The sequence below is a fragment of the Pyxicephalus adspersus genome, chromosome 3, assembly GCF_032062135.1.
Source record: "Pyxicephalus adspersus chromosome 3, UCB_Pads_2.0, whole genome shotgun sequence".
Lineage (NCBI taxonomy): Eukaryota > Metazoa > Chordata > Amphibia > Anura > Pyxicephalidae > Pyxicephalus > Pyxicephalus adspersus.
In genome coordinates, this window is record NC_092860.1 from 27501891 (window position 1) to 27521079 (window position 19189).

Genomic DNA, 19189 nt, shown 5'->3' on the forward strand with positions numbered 1-19189 from the left:
GTTCTTTGTTATTTCTAATAGTAACATTTTGTACTTTTATGTGATTGGTAAGGTTTAGTCTTGCTCTATTGTTTGATGTTTTTTAATTTTAACTTCTAAATCTGGTTTGTTTCTCATGTAGGTTCTCCAGTGGCTGCCAGTAGAACATGGCCTTCATTTGAAACTACATCCAATCCTGCTGTACCTTTTTCTACAAGTTATTCTATGCCATCTTCCCACACTTTCCCTCCAGCAGCTTTCAGTTCAATGCATAGTGGTAGCTACCTCTCCTCCCTTCCACCACATATGATGCCTTCTTCTTCAGTAGGACATGGGAACTCTCCAAATACCATGCTTCCCAATATGATGACTCCTCATGTTAGTCATGGGAATGCCTTGCAACAAATGATGCAGAATGGAATGGCGCCACAAACTATAAATAGTGCGATGGTTTCTAATGTCCCACCAGCTACCCAGTGGTCTCCAACCACACCTATGTTTTCTTTTGCTAATGTCTTATCTCTGGCTATGAGCATGGCTCAAACCTTGTTACCAGTGGCATCAACAGCTAATACGCAGCCTCAAGGAATCCATCATGGAGGGTCCATATTTCCCCAGCCAATGTGTGGACATGTTCAGTCACCTCTGATATATCCATCAAGTTATTCTCAACCTCAAAGTCCAGTAAAGGACTTTCAAGGACAGAGCCCTTATGTATATCCTGGATCCACCAACAGCAGCGGAATGTTTTTTCCAAATATGCCAGGGCAAACATATTCCAATGTAGGTAGCACTTTCTCTCAGGCCTTCGTGTCCACAGATCCAGTACCAGACAACAGAATTTTTCCACAACAAGTGCCACCTACCAACATACCAGGATACCCTAAGAAGCTTCCTCAACAGATGGAAATTCCATCTTCTCCTGGTGTTGTGACGAACTTACCAGAACTGCAGCCAGGTATAGGAAGCTTCAGGGAGACATCTTCAGCTGCTACTGGAAATCAAAGTTTGGAAACTACAGGATATGTGGTGGGACAGACCATGAATCAATCTGTAAGCATAAGCTTTTAATTTGTGAAGTGGTATCAGACATCAGTTCTCAACCAAAAGTCTTACAGCAGTGTGAGAAAAAGGTTCAGTTCCTGGCAGTTGCTTTAAACTAGCTAATCCTGGATGGAGAATGTAAAACTAATGAAAAATTTACTAAATCTTTTTAATAAAAGTGACCAGACAATAGAAAATGATGATGATTGCTTACCCCATTCTAAGGAATGATAACTGCCTAAATGTCAAGCTGATATTTAGATTTTAGTAGTTTTAATCACATACCTGAAACAATTTTGTACCACAATTAGCTGAACACCTAAACTGAAGAAAGTACTGAAGTCAGTGGATCAGTATGCCAACCAGGCAAATTGTATTGTTTAGAATCAGGTAAGCAATGACAGTTTACATAATCTTTCAGTGAAAGGTCTGCTTTAAGTAGAAAGACCTTATGGACATTTTGCCTAAAGCATTCTTTTTGTAAAATTGTGTAGACACATGCACTTTACATAGCCTTCTACATGTGCACTAACTCAAAATCCAACTGGAAGAGAATATAAATAAACTACATAGGCATATTAGATAGGAAGTAAATGCCAATGGTCTTACACTGAGCAACTAATATATGCTAACACAGTCTGTTTATAGAATCTAAGCCAATCTGTTAAATTAGTAAAACCAATGTTTTGCCCATTTTATTGAAACCACTCTAATATCTATCCCAGTGTATATATATAATAAAAAAGCATTTTCTGAACTTTTTAAAAGCCCATTCTGGGGTCCATGCAGGGTTTTAACAAATGGGTGTAAAACAAAAATTTCTTAGCAAAAATGCATGAACCATACCTGTTCTGTGTTCTGGCTGTGTGTAAGTGATCGTGGAATTCAGTACACTGAACTATAGTAGTTGATCAGTGTAATTTTTAGTGTCAAGTACTTGTAAACCTTTTAGAGATTTAAGAACAAGGATTGCCCAAGCACAGTATGGACAATATGTAGATACGATCAGATCAGTAACATTCTTGGAGCTTGCCAGAACTGAACCTTTGTTGATTACAAAACTATTTTCCTATGTACTGCTGTGTAAGGTCTAATGTTCAGAGTAGTTAATGCTGTCCATTACATGCAGACTTGAAATAGGGATACTGAGGTGGATACTGCTTGATATATCCGTCTTTTATTGGTAGTAATATTACACTGAGCTGACAATGAGCTGAGATAGAACCAGTTATCCACAGCTTAAAGTGAACTGCTCTTTACTGCCTTACATTTTTAAAAGGAGTTTTGCTTAAGAAATGGTTTTAAAGTGTATGTCAGCTATAAATGTTTTTTTCTAAATAAAAAGGTATTGGTATGTTCTGATTGTAAGCATAAATAGCTACATACCTTTACTTTGTTTTACCTGGTCACTTGCTACCTGTCTACAGGAAAGGGAGAAGAATATTAGAGGAATAGGATTCACAGAGACAAATAAAGGTATTTGTATGTTTCCCTCAGAAGCACAATTAGCTCAATACCTTTACTTTGTCCAACATCTCAGATATTGGAAACAAAAGGAGCTAAACTTTTTAAAAACAAAGTAAGGGTATGTAGCTTAAGAGAAGAAAAAAAAGACATCCAAAGTTTAGGTACTCTTTGACAAACCTAAAAGTGAATGTTTGCTACTTTATCAAGTGATCTTGCATTTATAAATACAGTACATAAGATAGCCATATAATATGCCAAGACGTAACCTTAAAAATAATTGCTTTAAAGCTGACTTGCTGCTGGTTGCAGGGTGTTATTCTTCTCCTTGCTTCACTAATTATGTGCAATATTTATCAAGAGTAGGCAGATGTAGACACATTGGGCCTGATTTTATAAAGCTATCCAATGCTGGAGAAAATGGACTATCATAGGAGAACCTGGGTAACCCAGCAAACCTGGCTTGAATTTCTTAAAAATGATTTGCCATTAGTTGGCAAATGTTTTCAATCCTGGACCAGATCTGTTCCAGGTTCCAGAGCTTTAAGTAATCAGGTCCATTGTATGTCTTAGTTTTGCCTGCATTTGCTAGCATTAACTGACTACTTATGCTGCTGTTATTCTGTTTATAATATGAATGTGTGCTAGTTGCATTGAGTGGATGATTTAATGGCTGACAATTTCATATTTTTAAGCCAGGTACATTTTGTTAGAATTGTTTCTATAATGTATAAAACTAAACATTAAATGAACATTGATAGTTAAAGTGAATTCATAATATTATAGTGTACAAATGAATATATAGTTTTTAGTGTCAGAGGTTCATTGTCTGGATTTTTATATAGCACAGTGTGACCTATTGTTTTTATGCTAAGCCAGCCAAGGTAAGGTCTAGTGTATCCCCAGACAAAAGGACCCCTTCTGTGCTTTGTGACAGATGCACGCATGACTTACATCCATGGACAGCTGCTTCCTGACTTTAAATTCATCCAAAGCAAAACATAAGTAAATATCGTAGAGATCAGAAGGTATAAAGCCAAGGATATGCTACATATAAGTTTCTAGTTTCAAAAGCAACATTATTACGTACAGTATTTAGCTAAAAGACATTGGGGGACCATCCAGGCAGACTGGATATCAAACAGAGCACAGTTGTTTGGTGGACTCACCAGGTTGGCAATGGGTATTTAGGAGTGGTATTAAGGAACCTGAGACAACAACAGATGAACAGGAACAAGTCGCAGTAAGGAAACAAACTGGGTCAATAACAGATAGATAGAAATAGGTTCAGATGCACAGGGAAACAAAGTCAGGAGCTGAAGACCTTCCAGCAATGTACAGTTATATCTCTGAACTTTAAATAGGACTATTGGCACCAGTTCTGTGATTGGTTATGTATTTCTGCACATGGATGTACGCATATGTGCACTCATGGCCTATTGTTGCGTGCAGGGTTGTGTGCGTTGAATTATTCAGTTATTATCCTGACAACATGATTGTAGATGTATTCAATAGGCATAGTCAAATTGTAAAACTGACATACCCAAATAGATCTTTTTATATAAGTTTACTCCTTTCAGGCTAAACAAAACCTTTAAAAGCAGATCACATTTTGTTATACATTGGTTTATTTTTTTTTTCACCAAAATTACTTATCAAGCTCACACAATTTTTGAAGCACAGAGGCAACTAATGCTATATTTAAAAAAAAATACTCTAAATATATTTTTATATACAATAAAGCAAAAAAAAAAAGATTTTTTAGCCTAATAATTTAATTTTAGTTGTTCCATGTGTAGGGTTTTTGTAAATAATATTATAAAAAAAATAGTTATTGTATCCAGACCACAATGTGGTCTGGATACAATAACTATATATGTATGGGTAACCATATATATATGGGTATTCCAACATACAGTACTTCAACACTGCATGGGGGAAAAACAAATGTGTGGTTTTTAGATTTCAAATTATCAGGTATTCATAACTGTGCTCTAACAAATATTGTAATATTGTTTTCTTTTTATACTGTACATTCCCTGCTATAGAGTTCTCCTTTTCTGCTTATAGTTGAAGCTGCTACAAAGTAACTAGCAGCAAGAAAGTTTGTTGTGAGTCACATGATTTGTTCATCATTGTGATCACATCATCTGTTAGCACACTGGTGGATACAAATGGAGTCCACATGGGCTATATTCAAGGGGAATTCAAAAATGATCTCTGAAGCCTGCTGCAGCTGATCCAGACACAACTTGCCCTCTTAGCACAGATTTGTATGTACTCAGTGTCTCGGATTTTTAGCCTTCCTGAAAGTTGGACTGTTTGCATTTGCTGTATATGACTTTTTGTGTACAGCCAGCATGATGTTTGCTTTTGTGATGAGTAATATTTATATAAGATAATGCACCTTTAATTGACAAAACAATATGAATAATATTCAAGGACACCACTGCTACTCATGTAGCTTTAAAGTCCTTTTCCTGCTGTCAGGGGTACAGCCCCTGTAGAACAACAGACTGGCCGGTGACTCCTATTTCCTTTGAATGGCTACCCTGGCAGCTTTGATTAGCACTTTCACCGCCTAGAATATATATGCTTTACCCCCCACCCCTCCTTCTACTTTCCTGTTTGATATTGGGAAAATGATAGGGGAGTTTGTTACTCCCATATCACCACAGTCCGAAGTTCCACAGGGCTTTTCAGTTATTCTTACTTTGAAGAAGTGTTTGTTTATGCAATCAATCTGTGTACAGGCTGCTGATGTTTTTCTGGCTGAATAATGTGGCATTTCTTAAAACCAGATTCTCCATATGAATAATGAATAAAAATGTTTCATTCATTAAAAAAGGGAATAATTGTATATATACAGTATTTATATATAAATAAAAATATAGATTTTAATAATATATTAAAATAGAATTATTTTGTGAAACCTACAATTTCATAGTCAGAGCAGTGACAACTACTATAACAATATGTGTATAAATGCTGTCACCTATCCCTTTTGGAAATGTACGCCAAATGTTAGTTGCAATCAAGGCTGTCTTAAGGCCAACAATGTCATTTAGTACCAGTATTTTGGTACATTGCAGACACAAAAGCTCTTTACAAATTCCATTTTGTTTTGATAGTATTTTCAGAGGAGTTATTGTCATGTTAGTATTTATTACTGTGACAATAAAACATTTCATCTGAGGTCCAGTGCTGAGGTATGGGATGACGTTAACATTCTAATGTATAGTTTAGGTGTTGGGTTGACTGAACTAATAACAGAAATATCAATCAATTCACTTCTGTGTTTATTATAATACTTATATGCAGGCAATCAGTGAACCTGTCACTGGCACATGTTGCTCACTTAGAGCTCTGCAGATTTGCTCTTTTCTATGCTCCTCGTTTAACAACCAATTAAAATAATGACTAGGTTGTTGGAACCTAACTTGGTCATTAAGTGAGAAGTACAGTATCTGTACTTGTATTTAGGAAAAGGGGGAGCACCACCAGGGTCCAGCCATAATTGTAGTTTATACATGCACAAGAAGCATGCTGTCGAAAGGGAATAGCAGAATGAGCAGCAGGATACGTTTATCTGCTGCTCCTGTAGTGTCCATTTACAGATCGGGGCTAGGGGATGTTGGTGACCAAGTTATTACTTAAGTGCAATAAAGAAAACATTAAATCAATAACTTCACTAGCCTATCTGGTAGGGCTACGGTAATCTCACTTGTGGATGAACCAAAACTACCTTTGAAGAAAAACAGCTAACTTATACTGTATATATTAAATCTGTGTATGCCTGTAGTCTAGATTTATCGGTTAGTCGGTGTGTATCAACTTTTGAAGTGTTTTACATTTCACAGCTGTAATATATAAGCTTTATTTGCATGTTTTAAACATTAACCAAATCGTGGTTAGTTTTTGGTATGGGCCAATTAATCAAGCGGCAATACTGCTGGAGGGTGCTATAATAGGGTGTAATGTACATTATGTAACTACCTCTAATTTTCTACAGAATCTTAAAAGGTAGATTGTACAATGGCAGCTATTCATATAAAGCAAATGGCTTGCTGTATGCTGCAATTGGTATCACAATATTGCTTTAATTTTCTAAAAACAAAATCATGTTACATGGTTGGGGATTAAAGAGGTGAGACCTATACAAAGTACATCCTCATTCAGTTATGCTTGAGACTGAGTCATTTCTCAATTTAGCCATGACTTGGGGAACTGGCATTATACAGTTACTGAGAAACAGCTTGAAATTTTACTTATTTTCTCCTTTAAATTAAAAATTCTTCATGATGCAATAATCATTGACTTGAAACTCAACATTTGGTCATTTTTAAAGGTCTTGCACTTTATTAAGGCTGCATGGGGCTCAGTGGTAAGTGCTCTGGCCTTTGCAGCACTAGGTCCCAGGTTTGAATTTTGTCCAGGACACTATCTGCATGGAGTTTGCATGTTCTCCCCATGTTTGCGTGGGTTTCCTCCGGGTACTCCGGTTTCCTCCCACATCCCAAAAACATGCAGTTAGTTTAATTGGCTTCCTCCCAAAAATGACCTTATACTGTGTTAAAGACATATGACTGAGGTAGGGACATTAGATTGTGAGCCCCTTTGAGGGACAGCTAGTGACATGACTGGGGACTTTGTACAGAGCTGCGTAATATGATGGCGCTATATAAATACTGTGTAATAATAATCAGCTGAAGGCCATTGTATAACTGATGGCACTTACCTGCATCATTCTCATTCAGCTTGAAGACTGCTAAGCACAGCAAATACAGATGTCTCAAAAGCAGAATCAGCATGTTTTTTTCTCCAGTATATGATTTAACAATACTGCCATGACTACCTATGCGATAATGCATGTCTTCATGCAGACATCTCAAACACTGCTGTAACACATTATGCAGCTAATAACTTTTATACGCTGTGCCTTTTAATCTGTATTTTGATAAAAGCACATTCCAGTTCTTTGCATCCTTACAGGTGAACTCCAGGCAGATATAAAAGATGCAATTACATGTAACCTAAAACATCCTTAAATGCATTTTGAAATGCCAGCAGTGTTTTTCTTATAAACCCTGCACATGGATCGTTGAGATGATAAAGCATAGGAGACATAACGCACCTATCAGGTGTATTGCAGTTCAAGGGTCTCCTTTCCTGCCAGAGCTGTATATTTCATCTATTTAGCTGTTTGCCTGGAGTTCAGCTTTAGGTATACCCAATATTGATGCACAAAATTCCAGTACAAACATAATAATAGATGCTTTTTCTTGTTGTTTACATGGACTGTTTAGTCATTTTCTTTAAGGTTTCTGGCAAGTATAGATAAACAGATATAATGAAGAAAATATAATTTTGCTATCTTTCAAGGGGACCATATTATTTTGAAAATGATTCGAAAACGCTAGGCAATGCTTTAAATATTTTAGAATTATAGATTGTAAGCACTTAAATAGACCCTGTCGCCATTTTAACTAAAATTGTATGTGCAATTAAAATATATTTACATGTTATTGGCCTGTAACAGACATTTAAATGTTCTCAGACAGGGCATCACCATCTTGTATGGTCTTGAGGTGATGTTGGCAGCACCAGCAGACTTAGTTTGCCACTAAAGTGGTGCTCTTTGGTATTCATTTTTAGTTTCCCTGAATCTAAAGGTAGGAAGGTGACGGAAACATATTGGGCCAACACACACAGTAATTGGACACTCGCTAGAAAGCTAAAAGCAAGAAGGAACTGTAATAGGTGATTGACTCTTTCTAGAGTTGTTGATTTTCTAGGAAGTTCAAAGGCACATTACAAGAAAAATAAAGCATGTAAAATACTTGAATATGTATGTAAATTTTAACTTTGGTGACAGGGTCTCTTTAATGCAGGGGATCTCTGAATGTATAGAAGTATTGAGGTTTGTATGTCCTGCTGTGGCCAGGTATGGCACATCCTTTGACACTATGATAAGTGGCATCAATTAAGATGAATAAAAGTTTAGCAAACTTGGACAGCTTGTACTGCGCGCAGATTATAAATGACTTTCTCTTTCAATTAAAACAGAAAACATGATCAAAGACAAATATTTGAGATGATATTGTAGTGGTTATTTAAAAAATATTTATACCACACCACCTTGAGCAACATCTCTTTTATTAGTATATAAAGCCCACTTATCATATGCAGAGACAAGGAAGTCGCTGATCTGCTAAAAGCCATTCTTAATGTCATGTCTTTGGGACAGCCTTGTATAAAATTAAAGTGAGCTTATTTGACAACATTATGAATAAAATATAAAAAACTATTTTTTTTGCCTATGTTTTGTATTTTACATGCATTATTTATATTAGTTTTGTAGCTAGAGTTTCCGAAGACATCTACCAGTATGGGTGCAACACTTGACATTAAATTCTTGTGAATTGTGATTTTGTTGTATTCTTTGCAGCATGATTCCATGGTAGTCTTATGATGTCTTCTGCTGTTATTCTATAATATAAAAAGCCCATGTAGCCAGGGGAGTCCTGCCATGACATCTGTCTTTTTTCACTGATGTCATCTCCAGCACGGATGTTGGCTTCTTCAGGAAAGACATCACTCTAGTAGTGTGCCTCTTCCATGTTAAATGTGATCCACCCTGTAGAAAGATTGTATTCATTCCAATTAGGTTTTAAGATTCACATAGGAAATTGACAATTACAAGGGAGTTATTTTTCAGAAGATGTCTTTGGAACCTGTAGCTAAAAAGCTCATGTATTTGTACTTTCTACTATTGCAATTCCTGCAAATATGTAGATTTTCAACATTCACTCTAAACTCTGTGAACTATGGAGACACCCCTCTATGGTAATATTAAAGAATGTGGCATAAGCACACAGCGTGAACAGATACCCTACTGCAATCTTTATACAGCCCAAAGATCTTTAGGGGTTCATGCTTTAGTCTATGTAGGATCCATAATAATTCTTGTAATCAAGCTGTAGGGGCCTATTTATAAATGTTTTCATCCAACTTTTACCTAAAATGTACACTATGTATGAATCTTGAAATAAATTGAATATACATGTTTTTTAATTTTATCCAATGGGAAATATGTTAGGTGAATTTTTGGTGATAGCATATCATAAATAGTCCCCCCAGTATCTAGTTTAATTCTAGTAAGTAATAACTCTTAGAATAGAATGGAGTATTTTATATAGTCAAAATATTTTTATTTTGTTATTAATAAAAATGTGTAGTGTGAATAATGTTACAAATGTACAAATAGTGTGGATTATTGTCAGCTAAACTAGTTTGAGAAAACATTTGAATATCTATGAGGTTTTTTGTCGCCTGTCTTGACACCTGGCCATGGGTGATAGAAAAGTTCATTATTGGAACAGAGACCGCAATGCAAACACTTCTTTTCGGCTAAGTCTCTGTTACTGTCTAGCTTTTTACCCCAATGAAACTCCGGAAAAATTTTTATGTCTAAGGAAACCACCTGCTTAACCAATTCATTGGGGATCAGTGGTAAAAATTCTTCTTCATTGGTGGTCAGTGAAATGAATTCGCCTTCCTAGGGTGATCAGAATACCACAGGTAAACACGGCCAAAACAATCACCGGTTTCCTACAACTGGCCCAATCACATGGGCAAGGATCAAACAGAGGTGAAGGAATCCATATCAACCTGTATAAGATTCCTAGGTTTCCACAGAACCTGATTTAGTAATGGGTGGTGTAGGTATTCTTGTCCTTAAGCTATCAGTACCTTTGCTGGTGTCACGTAAACAGAAAATGGCATGAAGACTAAATTTTGTAGTTACACCAACTTTTAAAATGAGCATAATTTGAAAAAAAAAAAGTATTAAAAATATTTACCTATAAACATAGCTGTAACATCCGCAAAGCTACACTATCAACTAGGCAGTTAAATAGGAGTCTATTCTGGTCTCCGTACCCCTCTGTTTTTGCGTTTTTTTTTTTTTTTGTTACACCCCTTGGGAGGTGGGAAGGAACATCTTGGTTCTCTGATTTATTACTCAAACTAAAATGCAGAAGTACTAATCAGACACTTTACTGAATGCCAAGCAACCATGTTCTCTGGAAAAATTGGCATTTAAATCTAAATGTGATATATCCAAGGTTATTCTCTGGTAATAAATACAATGGGTGTCTCATTTTTACACATAACAGACACACATACCAAAATCACTTTCTAAATGATACTAAGGTCTCTATTTATAAAACAGGGAATCTGACATTCCCTCAAACATCCCCTTGTGGGAATCATTACTGCCATTGAAACACATGGACCTGGAAATTCCCACGAGGGAATGTTTGAGGGAATGGCTGATTCCCTTTCTTATAAATAGAGCTCTAAAAGTCCTGTACCACATGACGACAACAACTTTTTTATAGAACAGGCATTAGTAAGTAAAAGTTTTACTAAGACTAGAAGGTAACTAATGCAATACAGTAGAACAGAAAAACACATACTATGCCCTTCTAGATAATTTAGGTTTTTTTGCCACCCCTTGAGAGTATGCAAGTAAAACATGAAAAGAATACATGGAGAAAAGGGGTTTAACTAAATCCCAATCATCCGTATTCAAAATCAATAATACAGATAAGAATAAAAGCATTATGCTGCCCGTGCCCATTACAAATTTCATTGGACTGGGATCATAGGTCTGGACAAAGTACCACTACTAATAGATCAATAAGGTTGGAGATGTAAAACGTCTCGTACCTGACACGTTTCTGGGCTAAACATGTTGGGTTCACGTAAAAACACGTTTTGTGATTCAGTCAAAATCCTTTTCTCCATGTATTTTTTCTATATAATGCAATACAGTGATTAAATGTTGAAATGCAACAGAAATGAACAAGTAAATGTAAAGATACCACTCCGACCAGAAGATTAAATTGACAAGTCCTCAAAGAATTGAGCTCAGTTATGATTAGGTCTGTTTCTGATTTTAAAAACTTTTTAATGACTGGCATGGTACTGAAGGCTTGGTGCAAAGAAGATATGTTACCTTTATTTGAAAGAGATTAGGGTTACACAGAAACTACCAATTTATAGATTCAACTTCTTTTGTAAGAAAGATATTGCAAGGGAAGAGACAGGACCTGACAGAAGACCATAGGGGTAGTTGATGTGGTATATATGAACTTTGTTAAAGCATTTGACAGGGTTTCTTATAGATACCTAATGACTATTAGCTAATTCTTTTGGTTTAGATATTTTAATTTGAAAACAATCATAGCCAAGATTTATAACAAAAAGTCCCATAAAGACTACAGCCAAGATAATGGCCAAGAGTCAAGATCCAATGTCATGACCAAGAATTAGGATTAGGAGTCCTGACCAAGAGTTGGGATTAAGAGTCCTGTCCAAGAGTTAGGATTAAGAGTCCTGATCTAGAGTTGGGATTAAGAGTCCTGTCCAAGAGTTAGAATTAAGAGTTATGACCGAGCAAGGGTTAAAATTCCTGTAAGCTTATTTTTTGTAATGAAACTATGTATGAGGGACACGGACAACAATCCAAATTGGATTCCTAATCCTTCCCTACTCTAGATAGGGTAATTGACTCCCCCAGAAACTGTTCCTAATGTAATCTGTGAAAAAAAGGCTGCTTGGCACAATATGGACATGTAAGAATAATAATAAAATATTAAACTCAATTAAAAAAAATAAAGTGTCTTGTAATAGTTTTGCAGTGCAACGGTCATTTTGTAAGTTTAGGTGTAGGAATTATATTGCTTCAAACAATATTAATTTAGGATTGACCTTGCGGCAGTTAGTATTTATAAATATACATATTTAGAAATAGTCTTGATTTTGGTTATAAATCATGCAGTCTTTTTCACAATGATCCTTCTGTCTGCGCCATATTTATTTTAACTCCCGTGTCTGTTTTTTTCAAGACGACGCCCCTAATCTCTAAATGTGGTCCTTCATCAACCTCACCCCCAGCAAGCCCTGTGCCTTCTTGCATCACCTCAGGTGGTAAGTAAAGTTTATTATATGTTATTGCAGTGAAAATTCCAGCATCAAATAGTTTATAGGAAAACTCCCAAGTCAACAATCTTAGAATATTTTATTCTATTTTATGTATATTAAAAGAGCCTTCTAATCAATCAGTGTGGAGGTACTACGTTGTTCTGGTTATGTGCCATAAGAAGATTCTGGATTCTGCTTTGAACATAAAGTAAAAAGTTCAAAGTTACATCAAAAAATGTAAAAATGTTACCATGTTGCTTTACTCTAATGGTAAACTGCACACACATTTTCTAAGTGAATGTATTGCTTAAATAAACTTGTGGCTAAACAAATATTTGCAATGAAGAAAACTCATATGGGAGAAATGTTTATTGAATAAGGACCAAATAAACATTATTTGACAAGTTTAGAATAAATAATTAGAGAATGAAGGTAAACCAAATAACTGATTTTGCAAAATAATGATTCTGTCAATGTTGCTTGGTTGCCCCTATTCATTTATTGTCCTGGTGTCACTGAGACTCAGACTGAAAGAAGAGAGGTTTTGTTTCTTGCATTTGCCAAAATTTAAAAAATCGGGATGGTTTTGGGCTTTAGGAATTTGAATATGAAATCCTGCAGATGCTTATTACTTTACTTAAGCACCAACACTATCAAAGGCACCCTCGACTTATGCTATTTGTCTCCTACAAAAAATGTTGTATGACCCTGTTTTAAAGCACACCTGCCATGACAGAGATATGAAAGTTGTTGTCTGACCTTTGTCCAAAAAGAGAAGATTTTTGGCCACAGTGGTGATCATCTGACCATCATTCTTTCTAAATCAGTCACCTTAAATGAGCATGCAGATTAGGCGTTCTGCCCCTGCTTGTCTACATACCTGTTTCAGGCAAGCCACTTATCAAAAGATTAGAATTACAACCAGGTGACTTATTTTTGGTATGAGGTCAGTAATGACCGCTCCCGTAGATCTCTAATGCCGTGTCCTTTAAAGCATTTATGCATTTCTTAAAAATAATGACATGTAGTTTCAAGGAGACCAAGCAGGCCCTATGGAAGAACACAGAGTATAAGTAATATTATAAAAAGGTTGTGTTTAAGTTTCAATTGCTGTACAGTGAATATAAATTTTATTTTGTTTTGTTTTTTTATAAGGTCCCTCATTTTTTTTAACGTTTTCCCCTAAGAGAAAACTAAGAGGCACATTTTTGTGCATACTTATCCACTTCATCCATATAGTATGCTGCCTGTAGATGAGATGTGAGGCCAGTAGGTAACATATTACGGCAAATTCAATATGGAAATTTATGCAAGTGAATATACCAACAATCCAGTACTGTATTTGGAGTCTATAAGGTTGCAGTTGACACTCTGAAGAAAAGCTAACATTAGATTAGATGCAGCAAACAGTATTGATACTTGTTCCTAGTAACAGCTCACCTTTGTATTTGTGTAACTAATGGCCCGCTAGGTCTTTTAATAGTACAGCTCAGTCCTGTCCCCAGCTGGGAGGAAATTTACTGTCTTCAGAGCTTCTGCAGCAGTTAGGCCCATGACTCTAAAATAACCACGTATGCCTAACACAGTACAGGCTGTAAATAAATTTCACTGTCTCCTCATTTAAAGAAAATGAAAAGAAAAATCTTGCATTGGTGTCCTTGGCAACCTATATCCACAGCACTGCTCCCTAGCATTGGTTTAATGAAAGATACACAGAATTGTTTATGCCTGGACATGAAATAAAAGGAATTATATATATATTTTATAATATATATATATATATATATATATATATATATATATATATATATATATTTATATATATTTTTTTTTTTTTTTTTTTTTTTTAATTTTTAATGCTTTTATTTTTTTACATTTTTTTATTGCATCGTTGACAATTGTTATTGTTGCTTGCTTTCTAATTTCTAATGCTGTAGTAAAGTTTGTTGCTGAATAAATTTGGCATTGGCAACATCTCAGAATCTAAAAACAAATGTATATTTATACAATAAGCTGCATAAATGTTAAAAAAAAGATTGTTTTCTATATTAAAGAACAGAATTATTCGGTAAAACTTTTTTTATTTCTTTTACAGAGGTCCAACCGAAAGTTGTGGGGAGATTTCAAGTCACAACTGCAAAAGACCCCACAACAGACCCCACAAACTGTAATACAATATGGAATCTGAATAGCACCCTTGATGTATCTCAGAGGTCAGACACCACCCCTGAGCTGTATGAGACAGCCTCATCAGAGACAGATATTAGCACTGATGAGGCCACAGAAGGAAACTTATCAGAATCTGGAAGACTCACCCCCAGTGCCAATGTAGACACATCTATGTGGGATCATGCCAGGCATCTTAGCTTCTCAGAATCTGATGTTTGTGGCCAAGACTGGGACGGTGGATATTCTGATGGCATGAAAAGCCTGACTCCTGTAGGCAACAATGTGGATGTATTAGACGGTGGTACATGTATTTTCAATAACAACAACCCTACAGAAGAAGATTGTTCAAAGGACATCAACAGTATGCAATGTTCTCACAATGACCATGTTATAAATGAGGAAAATAATGTGGACAGCATCTTAGTGTCAGCTGATGGCAGGAGTGTTGTTACCAGATCTTCTAGTGAAGACGAGAACCGGGAAAAGACACCCCAGCAGATCTCCACGGTTCAGGTCTGGCTGCATTACACCAGAGGTATTGCCTATCTCAGCAGCGACGATACTGAAAGTGAAGATGAGGAGATATTTGAGGAACTTCAGCAGCTGAGACAGAAGTAAGTGGAAAGAATTAAAGTGTGTCGAAGATACTTACTGTATCCAAACTGTATACACATCTGTTAGACACCTCTAGATGAAATCTATTCTTCTTTAAACATTAATGTATAACAAATTATACCGAGACAATTGTTTTATAGGCTCTGCGTCCTGTAATGTACAATTACACATTCATAATAAGAATGTGCTGATAATCACTCTTCCCCCTCAACAACATTATAAAGATGGAGATGAAATACATTTTATCCATGCTTATTTTTTAGTCAAACATGGGGCATGTTTTGGCTATAATAAATAATCATTGTTCCTGCTGGTCTGTCTGAGGTTTTTTTTTTTTTATTTGTATGATGAGAGGGCTATTCAGAATTTTTTTTTACCAATTTTATTATAAAAGTAAATTTACCTTTTTAAGGCTAATATATTTTTTTTATATATGATGGATTCTAGTAAATATTAAAAAGAGACTTAATCCACCAAGGGTCCGTATAATACCACGGACATAGAAGCGGCCTCTGATAGGTATATGTTTTTTTTGTTAGCCTTATAGGCATTGTGACATAAACCCATTTAAAATATGGTCCCACTTTTGATTTTTTTTTTTTTTGGGATTCTGGCTTTTCAAATTGTTGCTATGTAATTATATTGTATGTACCCTGTCTATCTGTATGTTGTAAAATTTCCTTGAAAATCAATAAAAAAGATTGAAACAAAAAGAGACTTAATAGTTAATTAGTAACAAGATTTAGTCTCTAAAGCTAGGTACACACGTGCAATGGTTCTCATCCGATAATCAGCTCAGGTCTGATTATCGGATGAGAACCATTGCACGAGAATCTTGCATGTGTACAGCGCTCGTCATCCATCGTCTGTATGACCGTCGTGGCGTACCCACGGATGATGAATGATCGTAATAGAAGTGAAGGGGGAGAGAGCACAGCGGGGTGCCGCTCCGTCATTCTCCCCCTCCCCTCTCCCTAGAGCAGAATGGTGCTGTATGTACAGTGCTTGTTCATGCATCGTGCAGTCGTTAGTCGTTGGAAAGGATCGTGAACAATGCTTTCCAATAACAATTATTGCACGTGTATACATAGCCTTAGTTAAGACTTAGTTAATTTTTCACATGTGCTAAACTTGTAAGATTGACTGCATCGTATATAAAATCATATACTGTATACTACTTATTAACCCCACATTTTTATGTCCTTACATTTAAATATAATGCTTTACATAATGGTAATTTTTATACTGTCTTTTTTTGTTTTCTGAATAGACACATGTCTGAAGTTCAGGTCTTACAAGCACTGCAGAAGAAAGAGATTGAGGAGCTGTATTATAGGATGGGAAAAGTGCCTCCCCCAGGTATTGTTTCTCCAGCGGCCATGCTGTCCAGTCGACAGAGGCGTCTATCAAAGGGCAGCTTCAACCCATCTAGAAGGAACAGCTTGCAGAGATTAGAGCTTCTACCTGGTGGTGGTAAGAATCCTAAGAGCATGCTCACAAAATATGATTTGGCTATTTATATCTTGTAGTTTCTCTGCTGCTTCAGGGAGTAAATCTACTAGACCCAACCTGATAATCGATGATGATAACTAATATAAACTAGATTTTATATGGACTGACCTATTTTGTGTGCAACCTTTTTTATTGAACAGAGATTGTGATGACCCATCAGGAAATAAAGGGGAACCTTAGTACTGCATGAATATAATAAATGTGGATAGAGTGAACCTGTCTGGCTTTGTTACTGGCGATCACTTAGATCCATGTTAAGAGGGCTCTCACCTCAATCTAGACACTCAAGTGTCCTTCTGTGCAGGTTATATAATAGGAAATTGAAATGTTGATATAACTGATAATAGTAAGTTCATAAATGTGTGCTAGGACATAACAAAGACTAAGAGTGACTCACAAAACACTGCAAAAACAAGATTAACTTAAGTGAACTGGTTGACCTGGTGAAAAGAGGTACAACCAAAAAGTACAGTAACAAACATACATCCATATGTGTTGCAACTTGCCATGAGTGGGCCAAAACCTGTTTCTCCAGAAGGACTGTTTTCAGCCTGTTTCAGTCTGTCTATGTTAGACAGAAGTTGACTTGCTTTGCACAGCTTAGTGTATGGTCTTGTTGTTCATGCTTGCACATAATGGTGGGTGGAATGGGGGGGTGGGGGGATTGGGCACACAATTCATAGAGTTTACAGGCTTGCATAATTGCAAAAAAATGAATCAAAGATTATTTAAAATGTGTTTCAACCATGAGTTTGTTTTATTGCATTAGGTTGAGCGCTTCCAATTAATTTCTCAGAAGAAATTCTATTTTAATTGACATGGTTAAGGCAAACAGCTAAGGTGTCATTTAAAGTACCTTAATGTATCTTATTGAGCTCATTAAGTTCCTCAAATGGAAATATCAGTTTCCAGCACCAAGGTAATAGAATAATATGATGGCCAAGGTTTTGTATTTAATTTTTTTTTTTAATTCCTTTACAGGAATTAGAAAGAACTCACTTGGGGGAAGCAGTACAGGCTCACAGGAACCTCTCCAAAATAAAGCAGTCACATTCACAGGGGATGTCACAAGAATGGTGAGTATAAGACTTAACAATTAAGTATTGTTTCTGGAGCAACTTTGCACAACAGTAATTCATTACATTACATTGCTGCTGGCATATAAATATTATACTGGTTTTCTTATATCACTCAATATATTTCAACCAGAATTCATGCTTCTGCCAAATGGCTGCCCATTATCAGGCCTAATAATGGTGGCATGCAGTGCTTTTGAGTTGCCAGAAACAAGACATCATATAATCAGAATACATCTTGGTTACATCTATCTCAGAATGATTTATATCAAGTTTGGCTTGGCATGGAGGTTTTTTTAAATACATTACACCTACTGTACATAAAAGAAAGGTGTATCCCATTTAATGTATAACATTGCATAATAATTTATATAAATGTCATTATTGTATTTAAAGGGTAGCTATCTTAAAATCATTATCTATTAGATCATGTGAAAGCTGTAGAATCTAATTCTCAGTATACATTGCATTGTACAAAATATGCTTAGAAATGTCAAAAGTAAATAAAAAAATGTTCCTAGGTATTACCCCCATCGTATGTGGGCAGCAGATAGTGAATATTTTTGTATTTTTGCTATATATTTTTGAAGAGGCAAACAGGGCTGAATATCAATCATATAAGGTATTAATCAGAATGGTTTCTGTTTCAGATAACTACTGGAGGATTTCATAGTGAAAATTGTGATCAGGATGATAAAGGAAAAAAAGTCAAGGTAAATTTTTTTTGTCAAATCCAAATGTATATCTTAAAGTAAGGAAGCAAAACCATAATGGTATGCCATCTAACTACCTAATACATCTTCATCATTACAATTTTAATGTTGCTTTTTTGTGATAGTTTTTTGATTACTTATAATTAAAAAACAACATTAAAATGAACCTTTGGCTGGACTGTGTACATTCAAGAATCTACATATTCCTATCTAACAGAAGACAAGTCCTCATAGACCTGTGCAGCTACAGATACAGTGGAGTGATTAATTCTTAATAGCAGGACTGAGGTAATCTCTCAGCATTTCATCTCACTGTACCTCTTCTTCTTTGGTAACATTAGAAATTAGAATTGCTCCTCAGGGCCTTCTGTTACGAAAGTCAGTGACCGCTCATTGCAACCAGCCACAACTTTACATGCCTGGATGTAAGTTCAGGAGCTGCCAATGTTGACTTGTTTTGACAGGGACAGCTCCCTGGGAGCTTGTTCTGGGTCTGTAACTTGGAAGTCAGTTAATGAATGTTAACTTTCTGGTCTGGATTAGAATAAAATGTGTCCAAGTAGGCAAAACATAGTGTAAATGTAGTATATAGCATAGTATAGTATATAATCATCCTAAAGTCATGTT

At 35.8% G+C, this 19189-nt stretch overlaps 1 protein-coding gene across 1 annotated transcript in view; it reads left to right on the top strand.

Moving 5' to 3' along the window:
• WNK4 (WNK lysine deficient protein kinase 4) overlaps nucleotides 1-19189 on the top strand; it is a 116167-nt gene that overhangs the window by 94725 nt on the left and 2253 nt on the right. The window contains exons 15-20 of the mRNA XM_072404058.1: nucleotides 122-1032; nucleotides 12402-12483; nucleotides 14573-15260; nucleotides 16532-16734; nucleotides 17755-17849; nucleotides 18500-18562. Coding sequence (XP_072260159.1) covers nucleotides 122-1032; nucleotides 12402-12483; nucleotides 14573-15260; nucleotides 16532-16734; nucleotides 17755-17849; nucleotides 18500-18562 — 2042 coding nt within the window. The remainder of the gene's footprint in view (nucleotides 1-121; nucleotides 1033-12401; nucleotides 12484-14572; nucleotides 15261-16531; nucleotides 16735-17754; nucleotides 17850-18499; nucleotides 18563-19189) is intronic.